We start from the raw sequence: 19,458 nt of genomic DNA, 5'->3' as shown, positions 1-19,458 counted from the left end.
GTAGCAGTCTTATTGTAAGGAAGTCCAACCACAATTCTCTTAGGAATATGAATATTCATATAAAAGGTCAGAGGTCATAAAATTTCTGTCAGAGGGCTGTTCCTCATACATGAAGCATGTTATAATATCGAGTTTTGCTGATTTATCAATAAACTATCAGGTTACAAGAGATCAACATCCGTATTGCATGCACAAAGCCATTCATTGTCCTGCTATGTAGTTCTCATGAATATTCATGAGCATTGATGAGTATTTTCGAATATTCAAAATGCTACAAATATTCAAATGACATATTCTTCACCCAATCACATCACTCTACACAGTTGGAAATTAATCAAACGGATACCTCTTTGGTAAGGTATCAGACTCGCCACTTGAGCAGAGAGGTGGCAAGTTCCAGACCTGAATGTCGCCAGAATAGCGAACCCCCGATCAGAATACAGTGAGCTCAAGACTAAAACATTGTATTGTGCCCTTGTGCAAGACACTTTACTCCTCAATGCTTCATAGGGTAGAGGGTGATGGGTATTTCATTCTGTAAATTGGCTTCCAGCTATACAGACGGAGTAAGTAAAACAAATTGATACGAATATCTAAGAAAATTTAAAAGAAGATATTTCTACGTTGCCTGAACTGCAACCATGCTAGATTTGCCGTCAACCTTGATAAAATAAATGTGAGAACACAAAAAACACCAATTATATTAATTATGTACAGAACCTGTCACTATCAAGATTCTCCTTTTTCAAATTACCAGAATAAAATCCTCAAAACAGTCTATTATATATTATTATGTTATTCTGGATAATGTTATGATAAGTGGGTTTGACTGTAAGCAAATATCGGTTCTAAAAGAGTATCGTAAAATTACACATTCAAAAAATATATTATTCAAAAACTGCAAAAAATGTATGTACATTATGTTCAAGAATATACAGCAGTCCCTGCCATTCATGGCGTTGGGATATTCCAAGGGAGTTTATTATACAGGGTGAATCCATTGGTCATTGAAATTAGGGCACATGGGGTAGCTGGCCATTTTTGAATTATCTACATATCCTTTGGTTTTAACTTTTATTGCGCATCTGTTAATTGTGATGCTATTGCGTACAATGTTACAGTGATTTATAAAGTCATTAAGAAGAGCAAGAAAACTGATAAAAATAATAATTTCATGAGAAAAACAGAGTTTTGTGTATCATTGATACATGTGATCTAATTCTCCTTCACACAGTGCCACACTGGGAAGACCGATAAATTCTCTGCATGGTATGAAAACTGCTTTTATGAATTTGTTTTTTTGGGGGGACCGTGACTCAATATTCATTTATGCAAAGTGTACCAATGACTGTTTTGATTCAATATCATAATTTGTGCACAGTGTGTATCAATGAATTATTTGACATAATACATTTATGCCCAGTGTATCAATGAACAATTTGACTTCATAATAATCATTTGTGCAGTGTGTGTCAATGAATTATTTGATATAATACATTTATGCACAGTGTATCAATGAACAATTTGACTTGATGTAACCATTTATGCAAAGGAGGTCAATGAAAATTTTGACTATCTGGACGGAAAGTCTGCAGAGAGCTGTATATTTACAGTCTAAATTCTCTTGTTCTATATTCAAGTATACAGATCAACCCATCCCTTCTGAAACAAATTAGGCCGTACCAATTCTGGTTATGATAGGGGACAAAGCCATCTGCACATCAACCACTGTGTGAGATGTGGGCCAGAGAAACAGCCCTTTGTCTGTCGGACTTTTCAAACTATACATATCCATTTGATAATGCTATAGATATGAAATAATCTAAAAACAAAATATCTTTAAAAACAATTACGCTTTGGTCATTCTCTTTTGTGATAACACACTGCTGAATGATTATTTGCTCAAACAAGGTACGCAGGTCAACTCTCAAAAATGATTGACATATCGCTCAGTTAGATAAAACGGTAACATGGTCAGTAATCTGCGATGTATCTAATGATAAATACTGATTTCTATAACATGCCATGTTTCAATTCAACATCTTTCACTTTCAGAAAACAGTACTATCTCCTCTGGGATTCGTTCTGCGTAGAGTTCCTAATGCCACAATACGGTTTTCTGAAGTCGCACACAGCCTTCAATTCTAACCTTTCAAGCCAATTTTAAATGTCAGTGGGACCAACACTCACGATGCCATTGAAGCAAATTGGTTTAGGCCGAACGGAATAGTGAAAGGTTTCAAAAAAGTAATGCTGGTTTTGTGACAGGGGTCTTCTAGAAGAGTCACAAACTAAGAAATTGTTTACAGAGGAGATACACGACCCAACTAGTCCTTTACACAGCGACTGTATAATTTAAATTGATGGAGTGCTGATTACTGTTTGGACAACCAGAGAGTGCTTAAAGCATCATGGTTTAATTTGAACTTCTTTGATTTTGTAAATCTTAAAACTTTTTGATTCACTGGAAGAGTAAATTTTCAAATGTAATGGACTGTAATGGTCATTTAATGCTACGATTGCGTCGGTACTTCGTGTTTGAGTTTTTCTATTTCTTGGCGCTCTCTCTCATGCCGGGCTTGCAATTCCTCCAGCTTGGCCATGTCTTCCTCTAGGTGGCTGTACTTGGACGGACTCCTATCATGTTCGGGGCTGCCTTGCTCGGTCTGTCCTTGACCGTGACCTTGCCACTGGGTGCGGGTCATGGTGACCGGCTTTTTAATCTTCTTGGAGTACTCAATGGCCTTTTGTGGGGTGAAAACAAACAAGACAGATAACATGAATTATCAATGCGTGTACATCTATGCTTTGGAAAGGCTGATGAAAGGGGGCTTCGACATTAGCACGAAATAGCTCTGAGGGGAGAAATGGCAGGGTTATTGGTGGCATGGTGTAACATGTATTAGTGGTTAGATACTTTGGCAGTTAGGTTTGCACACAGACCACAACAAGACAAATAAATACATCATTTACCAATTTCTGCTGATATTTGTACTGCATGAGGGTCGCGGCTAAGATTATAGAAATCGGCTGTCTATTCATAAATTCTTCACTGAATGGAGATACACATCTGAACACAGATCATATTGGATGCACCAGAGATGGTTTTTGTAAAATATGGTCTGCACTCATTCAGTGATTTTCAAAGGATGGCAGAGCAGAAAGACTGCTCAACCCAAATGAAACACCACAAAGCTGATATTAATTTACATTTCACAGTTTTCGATACAAATATAATAGTTCTAAGACTTTTCACGCCTAGCAAAACTGTGCTCTTGTAGACAAGTCTAACTATGCTACAGTGAACACCTGGCTCATACTCTGCTGTGTTAGAGAATAGGTTAGCTATGGTTGCAATCCACTTATAAAAATTTCCACAACAGTGAGGGCCTATGAAGGGAATTGTGTTTCATAGCGACAACGGTTTCTTGTTCTACTTCACAAAGCAATTGAGATACTCAGTACAACTTGTCAACTTAGCATGTACATGTCTAAACTACACTTTCACTGTTTTAAATTTTTGTAATTTTTTTGTAATTTTATTACTTTTAAAGTGAATTTTGGTTCAGACTAGAATTAAAAGCAAAACAATAACAAACTTTTACTTGTATAGACGCTGTGTTGACAAACAAAGTCTTTCAACATGCTTTGGGGACTAGAGCCAGAAATTTTACAAGACATTAAAACCAAGAATATAGTGTCTCATCCAATGTTATAGCTATTGGCCTTGACACACAGCACAGGTACTCTAATATTACTCATTCAATGCCAAGTTTAGGTAATTACAATTTGGGTTTCAGGGTTTTCCCACAAGGCGATTTTAGGGGAGGGCCACCCCATTGTTTTGGAGCAATATATTCATATGCTAATAACTGTACAAAGAAATACATTTCTAAAGAAAAGAATATGCAACTTATGTATTTTCATGTATAATTGACCACCCCTCCCTTTTTTCCAAGCTGTGGAGAACACTGGGTTTCCTGTGGCAACGTTGGATAATCTCTATGAGTGGAAACACAGCATGGCTGGGTGCAACTCTGACATACACAATCACATGTTTGGCTGATCTCAAGGGACATGCAGCAGGGACTACTCTGATCTATTCCTTTGTTTTCCACACCTTGCTTGATCAAATTTCAATGGTGTGTCCACAGCTCTGATTGTGGACAGAGGGTGGTGTGTTTCAATACTTGGGCTGGGTTTGATAACTTGATATCTAAAGGAATGGACAGTGAGTTCATACGCATGAAGAAAGGCCATAAATTGGTAAATGTTAGACAGTGTAAACAGCAGGGTCGTTGCTGATACAAATGTATGAGAATAGTTATACAGCAGTGAAGTCTGCTGAGCAGAATTCACAAAATAAGTTCAGTCTTTCTTTAGATGAAAATTTCAACTTAAGTCCCAACCAGAATTCACTTGGGAACGATAACAAGGAGTGCATTTTACACACATAAACACTGTGTTGACAGTATAAAAAGTTTGTGTTTGAACATGCTTTAGTCGGTACATAATTCAAATAAGAACTTGAAATTGACATAACAATAAAATAACAGTGAAAAACATCATCAAAAGTTACAGCTACTGGCCCTTCAACCCTTTCACCACCATGGTTTGTCCCAAATCCATTGTTTTCTATGGTAAAGTTGGACCTGTATACAGGGAACTGGGGGTGAAAGGGTTAAAAATGCATTACATATGAATTAACCAACCAAGCAAAGAAGGTAACATGAGTTGATACAGACAGACAACAATGACAAATGATACGCTACACAGTGCGACTCTAAACACATGACATGATATGGGTTAGGCCAGGATTAATTAAGCATGCAAATATGCAAATTACTTAGGTGTTGCACTGCCCGCTGGGATGAGGATGAAATGAGCATGATTTTATTAGCCTATTCACTTGTTCCAATAATTCCAAATATTTACTCAAACAGGTTTGAATTTAAAAAGAGTACTCGGCCATGTTTCCCACTGTTACACCATCATTTGTACAACATTTTAGATTTCACCTGTTGACCCCAATGATCTGTGAACGGGCCCACAATCACCATTCTTCATAACGTGTTTGGGTCCAACCATGGTGGTGAAAGGGTTGACGTTCTATTCCATTAAAACTTTCAGGAAAATGGAATACTTTGGCTTCATGGTAGAAAGGCACACAACAAATACACAACATTTTACAAATCCTATATTTAAGATGTTGCCGTAAAGATTTTCTGTTTTCTAATATTCCACAATCTTTTAACGCCATATAGAATTAATTACAATAAATTGTTTTAAGGTATTTGGGTACATTCTTTTTTTGGATTTCTCCTTGTGAAATTTTAGTACTTACATAACAAGCTGTAAGTGTTTTTCATATCCTTCTGAAAAATTATTCATAACCTAGTACAGATATGGAGCTGAAGACACCACTTTTTTTTTGCAAATGTCTGAACCAAACTGTGAGTTTGTGACTCTTAATCTGTTTTCTTTAAAAACTTTTCTCTTCCATATTAATTGATATCACCAAACTGACAGGAGTCATACACGAAATTCAAATTTAACACTGCAAATCTGATTATAAGTTAGTTGGGTACGGGTGAGGTATTATTTTTATGGTGTGAATTCTTGTTCAGATCAAGCTAAGATTCATGATCACCTGAATCTGAAATCAAACCTGAATCTGAATGATCAGTTAGAGCTTTCAGGTTAAGTGGCATGCAGTGCATATTATTTGATAACATGAGGTCGTGCATATCAGGTATTAGGAAAGTTGGGGAACAGATTTTGAATTATCATAATTTTTTTAAATTTTACCATAAATACATAATGGGCACATTCCAATAAGGGTAGCAAGGATACATGCAACACAAGGCAGAAAATATCTCATTCATCTAGGCTCATTTATCCAAATAGCTATGTTGATCTTTCTTTTTTTTCCCTTCTCCATCTTAAACTTCCATTCCACATGAAAGTCATTTCAGTTTTATAGCTCCTTCTCTCAGTGTCTCTGTGTTTCACTCACATCTCAACTTCATCAACTCAGCCACATCACCCATTAGTCAGATAAAACAGCCCACTACAATCATTCCAGAATCAAACAAATACTTTCAAGACTATCGGTAACGTGCAGCATAGTATGTGCTACTTTATTTTAGCTACCCATTCCTTTACCAGTTCATCCAGTGTATAATGTAGAGTGCACCCTGGGTACTGATTTTTGGGGTCTCTCAACTTTTTATGATACTCTTTCGGTCTACTGCATTTGGGGGATACATTTTGAAGCTCGTGGAGTAAGTTAAGTTTTCAGCGCATGATTTGATTGAAAATTACAGATTTCATTTTTCCCATAGAGTTAACACTGGAATGGCGGCCATCTTGAATTTCAAATATTGGTAATTTAGGTAATTTGTTTCTCTATTACCAAATTTAGCTAAATGACCCCTGATTTTAATTCTTGATTTCAAAAGGGAATGGTTTCAAGTTTCCTTCGAGAAAAGTCTCAGCAAGACTTAAATCTCATTTTTCGAGGTGCGTAATACCCCAAATCAATTTACACTCCATACATTCTGTTGTCTGCCACATATACCCTTCAATCTGGCATGGTCCATATCTTTGTTTGAACTTGTAACCCACAAAAACCATTTATACAATCTCATCCACAATGCACAATTATCGTAATCCATTTATACTTCAATTCATCATTCTATGCTCTCAATCATCCGTCCAGCTGTCCAGACATTTGAGGTAAAATGTGCCAGGGGAGTTTTCAGACCTTGAAAGTGGTTTCAATATTTTTCTGGTCTGCAGTTTGAGTGCTCTCCTGTGTAGTAAGTGAAGTTTTCACCATCTTGCCTCTATGAAAATCAAAAATTAGTTTTCCCCCATAGAATAAACAGAATATAGCCACTGTACAATACAAGTACTTTGCATTTCAAATATAGGTAAATTTTATGCAAAATTGTCTGCATAATCCAAGACTCAGTTGTGTCCCCTGCTTTTAATGTTTGACTATGACAGAGAATGGAATGGTTTGTAAGTTTGAGTAAAAACGAAAAACTTTCAAATACGGGATGCTACATTTTAATTTTACTAAATGCTTTCTTCCCTTTCTTCAAAGTTACAACTGGGTTTTTCAGAATGAGATTTAAACCTTTTTGTCTGTAACAATCACCACTGGATACCAAATAGTGGATGAACATGGAAAAAGGTCATAAGTTTATACGCGGAATAGACAAGAATAAGCATATGAGATTTTAACGCGTTCTGGGTGGAAAAGGGTTGGCACAGCTGGGCAGACATTGCTACAAACAAAGAAGGCATTAGCACAACACCAAATCCAACAAGCACTGGACAGCAATCATGCAATCATGCATTACTCTTAATTTAAAGCCAGAAAAGTCATTCCCAGGAAGATCATTCCTGAAAACACTGAAGCCAAGGTATTCTCAGTCCTCCTCACATTGCTTCATTACTGAGCCCTCCGGTGTCTAATGACTTAATTCATTTTTATTCATGTTTGACAAGTCACACACACGAATAAAAACGAATGAATTCTGTACAGAACACTAGAGGGCGGAGTAATCAATTTCCTTGAACTTTTTTAACAGAATAGTAACTAACCAAAGCTCTGGGGCTTTTTATTTGATCCTCATCCACAACAGGGGTAGAGCTGGAGGAATGGGCCTTTACTTTTGGCTTAGGAACATGTTTGGCGTAAACCAAACTCTGTAAGAAGTGATCATATGCACACATTAATGGTAAAAATAACATTAGAGAAGACAAAACAAAACAGACTGCCCGGAAAAGTCAACAAATAAGCAGGTAAAGACAACAAACAGTAGTGAAAATTGTTAAAGGATTTAAATCTTGAAAAATATTTCTTTCACATGATATAAAAGTTCATATCAGCAACTGTGTTTTGTGTGTCTACAAACAATGGGATCTCTGATGTCAATTTTTTTAAATAAGATCGTTGTTGAAGATCATCAGCACAAGATTAATTGCAATTTGATAGTATAATTAAAATTAATTAGCAGGAATTCATACCGTCAAACAGAACAGAAGTTCAAATTTGTTGATTAATATTAGTAACACAAAATAACATTGACTCGCTCCATTTTGGAAGATACACATATGCGTGACATTTGCTGTATACAGGTATCTTGCCCCCATTAGTCTACCAGCAACCCTACCCATAAAAAAGCACAAGCTGACTCCATTGCCTGTTTCATGCATTGTGGAGGGAGAGGCTACTGTTGCATGAGCAGGGGTGGATGACAGGTGGAAATGTTGGGCAAAAACAAAAAACAGATTGAACACATCATTAGAATGGAAACAGCGTAGGATGGGATTAGTATGAATCTGTAAATGTAACATACACCTACACTGGGTCAGTGTTTTTCAATATTTTGCCTTTTTTTTTGCATTTTTTAACCAGGATAAAAGTCTGAATTAACTTAATAAAAAAATTCTCATTCAAACACCATAATGGTTGAAATGCTAGCCTTGGGGCACAAAACCAGCCAGACCAAATTGATTCTATGCTTTCCACATGATCTGACAGCAGAAAACATTTAGAAAGACACAAATAGAACACTTCAAGAGTTACAGGAAGGTTTTGGTTTCCACAAAATGTCCTAAAAATTTTCAACTTACCGAAGGGTCTGCCCCTAGTAGTACAGCTGGAATACATAAGAATACAAATTTGGTCTAGCATTGTAGCCACAATAAATCTTATTTGTTGTAACACTGCAATCACCCATAGTACAGTATGGACTAACAAAAAAAGGGTGGCAATTTTCCCTCAAAATTATGTACCAAATTTAAATTTGCAGTGAACACAGATGTATTTCCTGGAAGATTTTTTGTTATGAAAGTTACGATTGTTTACTCCTTTTTTATAGTTTGAAGGGGGGAGGGGAGGAGGTAGGGTGGTGGGGGTGGGGTAGTCTTGATAGGAGACTCACATTTCATTTTGGTGCTTGTCGCATAATTTTTTAACATAAGTCTGTTTTTGACATGTTGGATTGACATGCTCAAAACTTTTCTGCAAATGCATCAATTCATTTCGGAATTTCTGTCAATCAAACTTGCTTGATTGTTACATATGTAACATGGTGACATACATACTGGCATGGAAACAAGAAAATTCACTTAATGGTCCAAATAGGGGGAGACCTAATACTTTCTAGAGTTACCTCACATGCAAAATCAAATGCAGCAAAACCAGGGTAAAAGAAACAAAGCTGTGCAATAAGAAAGGGCAGGGGCAGATACTTGTTTAAGTAAGACATACCGAGTTCAAAGGTCACTTGACATGGTCAGGGTGCTAAGAGAGTTGGCCACATAAAAATTCAAATCAGATTCATTACTAACTCAAAATTTCAATGGACTTACTGCCCACACACAAATTTATATCGGTACTCAAGCTGGCATTGATCTAACACCTATCGACAGTATTGGTGCTTTAAGTAGGAAAATTTAGCTCAACGCTACTCTGATGGCCTATAGGAAATTAATGTCCGGTCTTAAACTGTCTGCTGATCTGTGGAGATCTTCCTATATCACTGTCAGTTAAAGCCCCAATAGCTGATATGTTTAATAAACCGATCTCAAATATCCTTAGTTTTTCAAAGAGTATTCTTTGAATAAGACCATTAGAGACTGAAAAAGTGTATAACGCTGCCACGAGTGTTGAGGGTGGCATGTAAATCTAAAGGTTTTAACGTCATTTTAGATTTCCCGCCATTTTCAAAAACTAATCATATGACAGAGAAAATAAAGATTACAACAACAAAATGTTAGCCATCGGGTGTTGTGCATTCAAGTAAATGGCATCATGTTTGTTTCTGTTATGATAACGATGTATATGTGCAGGAAATACTGTTTTTTGTATTTCCCGTGGGGGCGCCATTTTATGGGTGTGGCACCCATTTATTATTAAACCTGTTAAAGCGTGTAGGCATGGTCCAAATCAGCTAGCAGTATCACTTCAGTACACGTCCTTCAGTAAGTACATTTAAACGAACCAAATCTGGTTTGAAAATAAATCATGAAAATAATGCATAAATTTTGCAGCTATTGGGGCTTTAACATACAAGATAAAAGAGTGACCGCAGAAATGAGGCTGCAGTTTTCCCACAACTTCAAGGCAGAACACACCGTGGGCCAACACTTTCAGATTCCTGCAGATCTAACAATTCTCTATCTACTAGTAGTTTTTAGAACACTCTTTTGAACAGTTTGAATTCACTATTTAAAAAAAAAAATTAAAACTTTAATGGTATTACCATAGAGTGATTCCTGATTGTTATTCTGAGTTGTGGAAGATGATTACCCTTACTTAGTAAAGGGGGTGAGGGTGGGGGGGTTTGAATTTCTTTCATCAGTTTATTTGTACAAATCCCTGAATTGTAGTGTGCGTAGTCACATATATTTATCTGTGTTATGGCAATCTACCCAATGCCTAGTTTGACATATTTGACAGGGGCATGTTTATGACACACAAATACACCCATTGTTATATTTACTAACTCACACTTAGCTAGCAATAATTTTCATCTGGATTTTTACCTTAGTAAAGACAATGTCTGCAAAGTTTAAACTTTTTAGGCATATGCCTCCAGCAAAAAAAAAAAATTTCAGCATTTTTTGAATCGTCACACACATAGATGGCTGGGTGCTTTGACTTACCACATGCCGTTTTGAGTGTATGTCACTCTGCTCCGGACCATCACTAGGTCTGGGTATTCTTCTTGGCGGATGCTGACCAAACGTCCGCTTGTTTTGTTCGGCCACCTGTCTGGCATATTCCCGGCCTCGGTTTGCCTTCTCTTGCTACAGAGAGAGAATATAATATAGCCATTGACAGTGTCAGAGTTGTGCTCAATAATAATGCATATATTAGCATAAATTATGCATGTGTTGCAGAAAATATAGGTCTGCTTGCCAACCAGTGTTCCCCCTAAGGCTTATTTGCGCGCTAATTGCGCAGTGTCTCCGACTGCTCTCGCAGTGAAATTTCATGCTTTGCGCAACTTTAGTCTCAGTCATTTCAATCGGTATTAGTTTTGAAAATGATAACTCAGGGCGAAATGTGCGATCTCAGCGTAGATTTTACTTCCGCGTTTCGAGTTTAGCGCCCGTTGGCGGCGCAGTTGCCACCAACGTTCATTGTACGTTGTGACGTACCTCAATAAATTAGCATATACATGAACGGACCCAGCTCTGAGGCAATCAGGCGTACCTCAAGTTGCGCACCCTCTCGAAACCTTAGAGGGAACACTGGTGCCAACCCTATTGAAAACAATGTGAACGCATCATTTTATGGTCTATGCTTGTTGATTGGCTCAAAAGTCTTCAACACTCAACCACCTTATGTCTTTCAGTCAGATGTATTGTTACTTTTACCAAATCCCACTGGATTGGAAAGAGAATTTACATTCAAGACACACATACCAGTATATGGAAAGTGATCAATCTATTGACTTACCCTCTCGTGCATGAGATCATGATCTGGTCCAAGTCCTCCCATCCGCAGATCACTCTTGAGGCTGCGGTAATCTTTCAGGGTATACTGTTTGTAGTTGGGCGGTTCTTTTTTCTTCTGCATCATGGCGAGGTAACCGCCTTCCTGACTTGCCCTGCTGCCCCGGTCATCTACAATGCAAAAAAAATGGAGGGCAATTAACTGGCCAGTCAACATGGACTTTACACGGGGGGGTGAGAGTGTGGGCACTAACATAAGGTACATGCAACTCAGAATTTAACATAACCAGCATGTCGAGGTACTGCATTTGAATAACATACCATACAGGACATACAATGTGTGATGTATATGTACAGGGTCCATACACTTAAAGTAATGTAACATTCAATGACTTCAAGGACTCTTTCAGCAATATCAAGGATTTTTTGAGGTCCAGACTACCGTTTCCCAAGTACCATTTTTTGCAATTTATCATTTTTGTATATCACTTTACAGACAATTTTTACGATATCACGACTGATCTATCTTGTCATTTTTGAAAAGTGTGGGTCACTTATCAATTTTCCAGAACTTTCAAGGACTCAATTTTACTTCAAAGAACTCTGACTTCCAGAATTATGCAGGAGACTTTGAAAGTCAAGGATTTTCCAGGCGTGTATGGACCCTGCATGTAATATTTGGAAACTTGCATGTGATTTAAACCAAAATAAATAAACTGTTCCTCTTTCTTGCAAGTCCATACCAGAGAACACACACTTATGGATATCAAACTTTAAGACACTAGCACACACATGTAAATGATAGTTATTGACGCAGTAAATACAGATGTAAATATTCAATACATACTGCTACTGTTTATATTATTTTTAGTCAATTGAGCAAGTAGCTGTATTTTCTGATGTTTTTTATTTTTTCACTAGTTTTGTTTTTAATGTCAACTACACACTTTGTTATTCTATTTCTCAAAGAACGTAAAGACGTAGTGTTCAGCTTGTCAGCTCAGCCTGTACATGCACAGACTGCGTTGTTATTGTTGACAAGTAAATTCAGGTCAAAGCTAGAATTCAAATGTAAACAATAACAGTATGATCATTTACAGATTGTGTTGATAAGCTAAATATTTTGTGTTTCAACATGCTGTACTGTGGGGAGTAGTACAAGAACTTGCAATTAACATACAAAACAAAAATAGAGGACAAAAGTTACAGCTACTGGTCTTTTAATTTATATTTTTGCATAATAAAATTACACATGACACAGAAAAGCTTTTAATAGTAACATTTTGAATAGTAAAATAACATATGAAACCATTTTTTGTTTTCAATGTCAACTAGAGTTTCTTGTTCCACTCCCCAAAGCAGGCTGAGATACAGAGTACTTACCCTGTCAACTCAGCCTGTACATGTACATGTGTAAACTGTTCTGTTATTGTTGATACGTGAATTCTGGTCCGGACAAGAATTCGAATGTAAACAATAACAGCGCATTGTACTCATATACCGTAGAAATTGTGTTTGCAAGCTAAAAAGTAGGCATTATAACATGCTTTGGGGAATAGAAAAAGAATAAGCAATTGATGTACTAAACAAAAATAGTGAAAACAACATCAAGAGTTAGCGCTGCTGGCCCTATTATGCACAGAAATTGACTACTGATGATGGTGGTGCATATGGTACATGTAGAAAGAAGAGTAAACTAGAAAGCATTTGCAAGCAAAAGCGAAGTTCCAGAGACCAGAGCAGCGGAAGAAACAAGAGAATGTGTGACAAAGATAGGTGCAGAATGAAAGAGTGATTTTAATATTCAAGCACGTACCTATAGGGCTGCTAGCAGTAAACACAATGATATACAACTAAAAGCAAGGCAGTCCACAGATTACAAATGCCTACATGTACGGTAAAAACGAAACAGATACATACGGGGGCGACAACGCACGGAAATGTATATCAGACGACATTCTCGCGAGCCAGAGCAATAATTTTCGCTCCGCTGATCTACGCAAAAGTCAATCGCTTGACGGTAGCGCTGAGTTGTTGCCGTAAAGAGGTGCGTGGTTTACGACGATGATCAGACGAGAGGAAACATCGGACCTAGGCCGTTGAAATTGAAAACCGAGGCCACATGCATTTTCATTTGATTAAAAGCACAGACTAAAACAATTTTCATTGCAATGTCGCTGTTTTCACGAGATACTAACCGTTTGATCTTGGAAAGTTGAGCTGCTTTAACGTGCAGCCAACGCATGCCGGCGCCGGTGCGGTGACGGCTGTGTGTTACCGGCCTGTGTGTTAACGGCCTCGCAGACTGATATAGGAAAAACCTGGGAAAAACCGCTGGTGGCTCCTCAGAAATACGGCGGGCAGTTTCTCCGCCAAAACAGCCGATTTTGAATCCAAATTTTGCATTGACCTTCGTTTTCGAGCACACCCACCTCGCCTAGGTACACGATGAACCCAGCCGCGCTTGTAAATTTAGGGAAAGCTATAATTTTCTCTCTCTATGCGACCGAAGCCATCTTATGTGCCGCCATTGTTACATTCGGGCGAAACAGTATAGCGCCACGTACGGCGAGTATTTAGAGAAAAATAAAATCAAAAAGCAACAAAAAACAAAGCGAAAAAAAGCTAGAATTATTAATAGCTGAACGCAATATGATAGTCGAGCAATGCAGAATAAAAATAAATAAATAAACACACAAGAAATGCCCGTAAAACCCGTCTGAGTTGAGCGATGACGTCATAAGCGTGTCGCAATGCATTCTGGGTAATTAAGGTAAAATTTGTGTAGAGCATGTTCTATGATAGTAATACCGGAAATAGAGAAAGAAGAAAGAAAGAGAAAGAAAGAAAGAAAGAAAGAAAGAAAGAAAGAAAGAGAAGAAAGAAAGAAAGAAAGAAGGAAAGTGAGCAAAAACTAACAGTTCCAGAGCTGGTCTCTGGAACTAATAACTGCATCGGTACTTCGGTACTCACCTTTATGTATGTCTGGAAGCACACCATATGGGTTTGTCGCATGTTGGTCTAAAGGATGCGTGTACGACAGTCTTGGAGTTTCCTCATAGAATTCTTGTGGATTCAATGCATCGTCGTAGCCGTAATCCCTGGGATCAGGTTGCCGTGGAGACCTGTATGTCTCACTGTCCTCGGAGTACCTCCGCAGATGCATCGGCACATTGGAAGAGAAAACAGGCTCACTACTTTGTCGGGCATATATATTGTACCTTGGCTGACCAAAATTCTGGGGAGGTGGCTCGCGAATGTTGGGATTCAGGTAGGGATTTTCATAATTCTGGAAATGATCAGGCCTTGGAGTCACCTGGACATCAATGTCCATATTGTCTCTCTCTATTTCTTGACTCTGATCTAACCTTTTAATGTTCACATTAATGTCTAGATTCACCTTCTGTCGGTTTGCTCTTGGTGACGGGTTCACTGGAAGCATCTTCTTTTTGGGTTGTAGTGCCGTATCTGAACGAGTCCTCAACGGCAGATTTCTTTGCTCAGATACAAGCTGCTTAGTCCACGGCTGAGTAACCTCTGACTTCTTGGCATTTCCTTGTTTGGAACCTGACTTTTTAAACTTCTGCAAACTCCTCGACCTCTGAGCCCATACACTCTCTGGATCTACGTCCTCTGAACTCTCACGTGAGATGTTAGGAAGTGGTGCGTTGGGATTTAAGGGAGGTGTCACAATCTTCTTGGCATGGATTTCTGCGTACGTTTTCCGCGGGGGTTCCCGTTTAACATTTGAGCGATTCATATTTATGAAATCGGGCGCAGGCTTGGCTGGCGATGTGGACTTGTATTTCCTTGGACGGTCGTTTAAATGTTCATTTTGCGATCTGTCGGTTGCATTCCCGGGATACCTTTCTGAAGCATCCATGCCATATGGATCTGAGTTAGCATTAGGTGGAGGAAAAGGTGGTCTTTCATATTCCTGGTAAATGTCTTCTTCTGGTTGGCCGTAACTGTATCCCTGCTGACTTGGACGAGCTTGCCAGGGTTGAGGCGGAGTTTGCATGGACGGTCCTGGACCCTGGTACTGCCTCCTCTGATCAAATTCTTCCTGCCTTTGTACTTGTCTATACCTTGGGTCTTCAAAGCTTGGATGTCTTTGGTGCACCTGTGGGTACCTTGGATCAAACTGCTGAGGCTGTGGCTCTAATGCACCATGTGGAACTGGACCGTATCCAGGGTGGAACTGAGGGGGTGAAGTATGTTGATTTGAATAGTAAGGCTCTTGCTGTTGATATGGCTGACTGGGCGGCTGAGTATAAAGCGGCTGCTGTTGGTATTCTTGTGGATGAAAAGGCGGCCCGTATTGCTGTGGCTGGGGGTCCTGTTGTTGTCGGTAGGCTGGATGCTGTTGCTGTGGTGGTGGTGGTGTTGGGAATTGCTGTTGCAGAGGCTGTTGCTGCAACTGCTGGGGTTGGTACTGTTGGAATTGCTGTGGTGGAGGTGGATGCTGGAACTGTGCTGGGTGAGGAGGGGGACCTTGAGCAGGCTGTGGGGGCGCTTGGTAACCTTGGGGAATCTGCACTTGCTGGGGAGTCTGGTAGCCCTGTGACAGTTGAGGAGTTTGTGCGACTGGCTTTACTTGTGGCTGCGGTGTGACGGCATCTTCAATCACCTGTTCTCTTGATGCAGGTGTTCTTTGATTATATTCCTGCTTTGGGTACCTTTCCTCTGGAGGGGTTCTTTGTGAGGATGGCCTTTCAGAGTTTGGTTGTGAAGAACTACTTCCAGCCGTGAGCTTTCGCTTTGCAGATGACCCTGATCCTCTCCTGCCACTGCCTGGAGTCCTTGCACCACTGTATTTCCGTCTGGCTGCCTCAACAGAATTCGGGTGACTTGGGGGTTTGGGATGCCTAGATTTCAAAACAAATTGTCTCCTCTGTTCACTTAATGAAAGAGACTTTGCACTTGCAGTTTCAGATTTCCCGTACAGGGGTCTTCCTTGATTGTCAACAGGGCTCCCTTTCTCATCCACAAAGTGTTCATTGTCATCGTCGCTTTCTTCCGAAATGTACTCAACCCTCACTTCCTCTGCAGGGTCATCAGGGGGAGGGGCATGAGGGGGATCCTCTGTCCCTTTACTTATCTCCCCATGCTTCAAAAAGCTCTGTTGATTCTGTTCCTTTATGTAACTCTGTCTTTTGGAAGAGTCTCCACTCTTTGGCAAGGTTGAGGAACCAAGACGGTTCTGTGAATGCGCAGAAAGGCGTTTTGGAACTCCAAAGAATTGATCCTCCTCAGGGTCATCCATCTGTTGACCAAGTCCATCTTCCCTTCTTGGAGTTGGTTGCTCTACAAATCGATCATCTTCATCCCTCCTAACATCTTTAGAATCTGCATCCAATGAGTCCTCCACCATTGTGTCATTACTTGCTCCCGGGTCTAACGAATCCGCCACCATTGTAACATCAGGTTCTTCTCCAGCCTCACCTTCCTCTTGAGCATCATCCTCTCCTCCTTCTTCAGATCTAGCTCTAGCTTCAGCTCTGGCTCTGGCTGCCTCTTTCTCTTCCTCCATCTTCCTAATGTCATGCAGAGACTTTGCAAGACGTTCCCTTAACGCAGCTTGGTACTGTTCTTCTTCCTCCAGGCTGTCAGCTGATTCATTGCCTTCTTCCTTTTGTGTCTGAGGAGGGTTCCCGTACTCATCCTCCTCATCATCATCATCATACTGCATTGGCTGAGAATAGTTTTGATTAAAGGTCTGTGGCGAACTCTTATTTGGAAACTCATCTGTTTCATTTGGTGGGTAACCTTCCACATCATCCAACTGCTGTTGCTGGTTTCTGTTCCCACTTCCACCAGAGCCTTGGCTTTGCACACCGGGAGACAACTGCTGTGGTGGTGTGCCTCTATCATTACTGCCCCTACTTCCTGGAGACGGACGGAAACCACTTCCACGCTTACTTCCAGCGGATCCAGATCCACGGCCACTTCTTGGCCCTCTGCTTCCTGCAGAAGGCCCCCTTGGGGGACGACCATAGTCACTCCTTCCTGATGGCTGTCTTGGTGGTGAGCCATTGTTACTGGCCTGATCATTAGGCGACATTCCTGAGCCATTGCTCTGTGTTCCTGATCCAGGATGACTCCTCTGTCTGCTATTCCTGGAAAGCTGCCTTTCCTGTTCTTTCAGAGCATGGTTATCATAAGGTTCATTTTGATCGGGGCTTGCCGGATCAGTGTCCATATGCTCTGGAGATTCATTCAGCTGCATATTTGGATCTAAGTTTTCCTGTTCATGGATGCCTTCCCTTTTACCCACAGGACTATCATCGAGAGAGTCCCGAGGGATATCTGAATTGTCAACATCTTCATATCGATGTGCTAGTTTGGCATCTAGGCTGTCCACAATCATAGGATCTGTGTCTTCATCATCATATTCTCCCGACATTTTGTAGCTATCATAAGACTTTAAAGGCTGGCGTTGCCTACTCACAATTCCTTCATTCTGATATTTTTGGTCTGAAGGTTGGGTAGCAGGTTAGATCTCCAAGAGCAAATGCGATTGTGTGCAATAATTTTACCAGATGAGACTTTTTGATCAGATTGTCCTCTTGTTGTCATTCCCTGGAAATATCACCAGATTACAAAACATCTGCAAATGAGAAAAGAAGATTGCATGATTAAATTTTAATCAAACAGTAAATTTTGTAGGTAGAGTACTTTGGATGGATGGAAAAAACATATACAATCCTAAAGTAAGCCAAATGTCAACAGGCTGTACGGTAGGTTAACTGTTCTTGTACATGTACTTGGCACTGCTTGTATACCATGTACCCAAAGACCCAAGCATGTACATATTGAGCATACATACATGTATGTATGCTCAATATGACATTGTGTTCAACTTGCAAACTGATCTTGAAAGTTTATTGAACTGTACCCTGTCATATGTATGTATACCAGTATGTATACAAATGTCTGATATTACAAGTACCGTTACATGTACTACTCCTTGCAGAATGAGACATTTGTAAATGAAGATTATTTTGTTCTTATTCTAAACAGCAGCTTTGTTATTTGGAGTTCTTATAGTTTTCTCATAATGCAGAATTTCTCCCTTAAAAAATTACAGTAGGTGTGACTTGATATTTAAATAATAATGTACCCCTCTCGGTCCATAATGGATGACAGCAAACTTTGCACGACATAATCTACAAAGCAAAGGCAAGTACATACATGTAATGCAATGCAAAGTTTGCGTGAGTCTATTATGGGCTGGAACAGGCTTTATTATTGCTAATTATTGCTATTATTATTTAATAGTTTTGGCAATGCTGGTGAATATGTAGATGCATAAAACAACTGGGCCATAATGCTGGATAATCACATATATTAACAGTAATAATGTGGGGGTATGACGTACGTCACAAATTCACTGATATTGTCAAAACTATAATAAAATCACAAATAATCACTAAAAGGTATGAAGGAAAAGAGAAGTTGAAAAAGTAAACTGTCTTGGTTCAGGCATTGGTGACCGAGAAAGAGTGGCTGGTACATGTAACTGATGGTTTACATGCCAGCTCTGTTGCCAATGGAGTTTGTTTTCAGAGCATATATGTAGACAGTAGAAGCGAGACTGAAATTACAATGTATACAAGTACAATAGCATTGTTAGTAATCTGCCAAGATTAGTATACAAAGGCCCTTAGCTGTTATACTGGGTACTGAATTCTTTTGCTGTTGCCAAAGGTGACCACGAGAGCATGTCACAAGAGATCAGTCCTCCTTTTCAGAACCATTTTCTTTTCAGTGTTTATCCCTTGGTGTATAGTATTGTATACAGATTAATCTATTGTCACAAACAAGGTCTATTTGAAAAATTACAACTACGGATAGAGTGATATGAATTCAGAAGTATGACTGAGGCCCCAGAGTACAATGCAGGGATGAAAGGCCAACATTTCAATTACATTAATGCTCACGGATACAATACATTAATTCTCATGGATACAATCC

At 39.3% G+C, this 19,458-nt stretch overlaps 1 protein-coding gene across 3 annotated transcripts in view; it reads right to left on the bottom strand.

Annotated features, from left to right (window-relative positions):
• Window positions 1-861: 861 nt before the first annotated feature.
• LOC139129926 (ataxin-2 homolog) overlaps window positions 862-19,458 on the bottom strand; it is a 30,541-nt gene continuing 11,944 nt past the window's right edge. Inside the window, exons 2-6 of one of the 3 annotated variants that reach the window (XM_070695615.1) lie at window positions 14,455-18,091; window positions 11,486-11,652; window positions 10,687-10,830; window positions 7,615-7,719; window positions 862-2,744 (exon numbers count right to left, since the gene is read on the bottom strand). In XM_070695615.1, the coding sequence (XP_070551716.1) occupies window positions 2,514-2,744; window positions 7,615-7,719; window positions 10,687-10,830; window positions 11,486-11,652; window positions 14,455-17,887 (4,080 nt within the window). In that variant the 5' untranslated portion in view covers window positions 17,888-18,091 and the 3' untranslated portion in view covers window positions 862-2,513. Of the gene's footprint in view, window positions 2,745-7,614; window positions 7,720-8,620; window positions 8,676-10,686; window positions 10,831-11,485; window positions 11,653-14,454; window positions 18,092-19,458 lie in introns of those variants that run through there. The other 2 variants (XM_070695616.1, XM_070695617.1) reach the window with 2 other exon arrangements.

The sequence above is a fragment of the Ptychodera flava genome, chromosome 3 (genome assembly GCF_041260155.1).
Source record: "Ptychodera flava strain L36383 chromosome 3, AS_Pfla_20210202, whole genome shotgun sequence".
NCBI classification, from domain to species: domain Eukaryota; kingdom Metazoa; phylum Hemichordata; class Enteropneusta; family Ptychoderidae; genus Ptychodera; species Ptychodera flava.
Note: the sequence above shows the minus strand (reverse complement) of the source record. Positions and strands in the feature narration are given on the sequence as shown.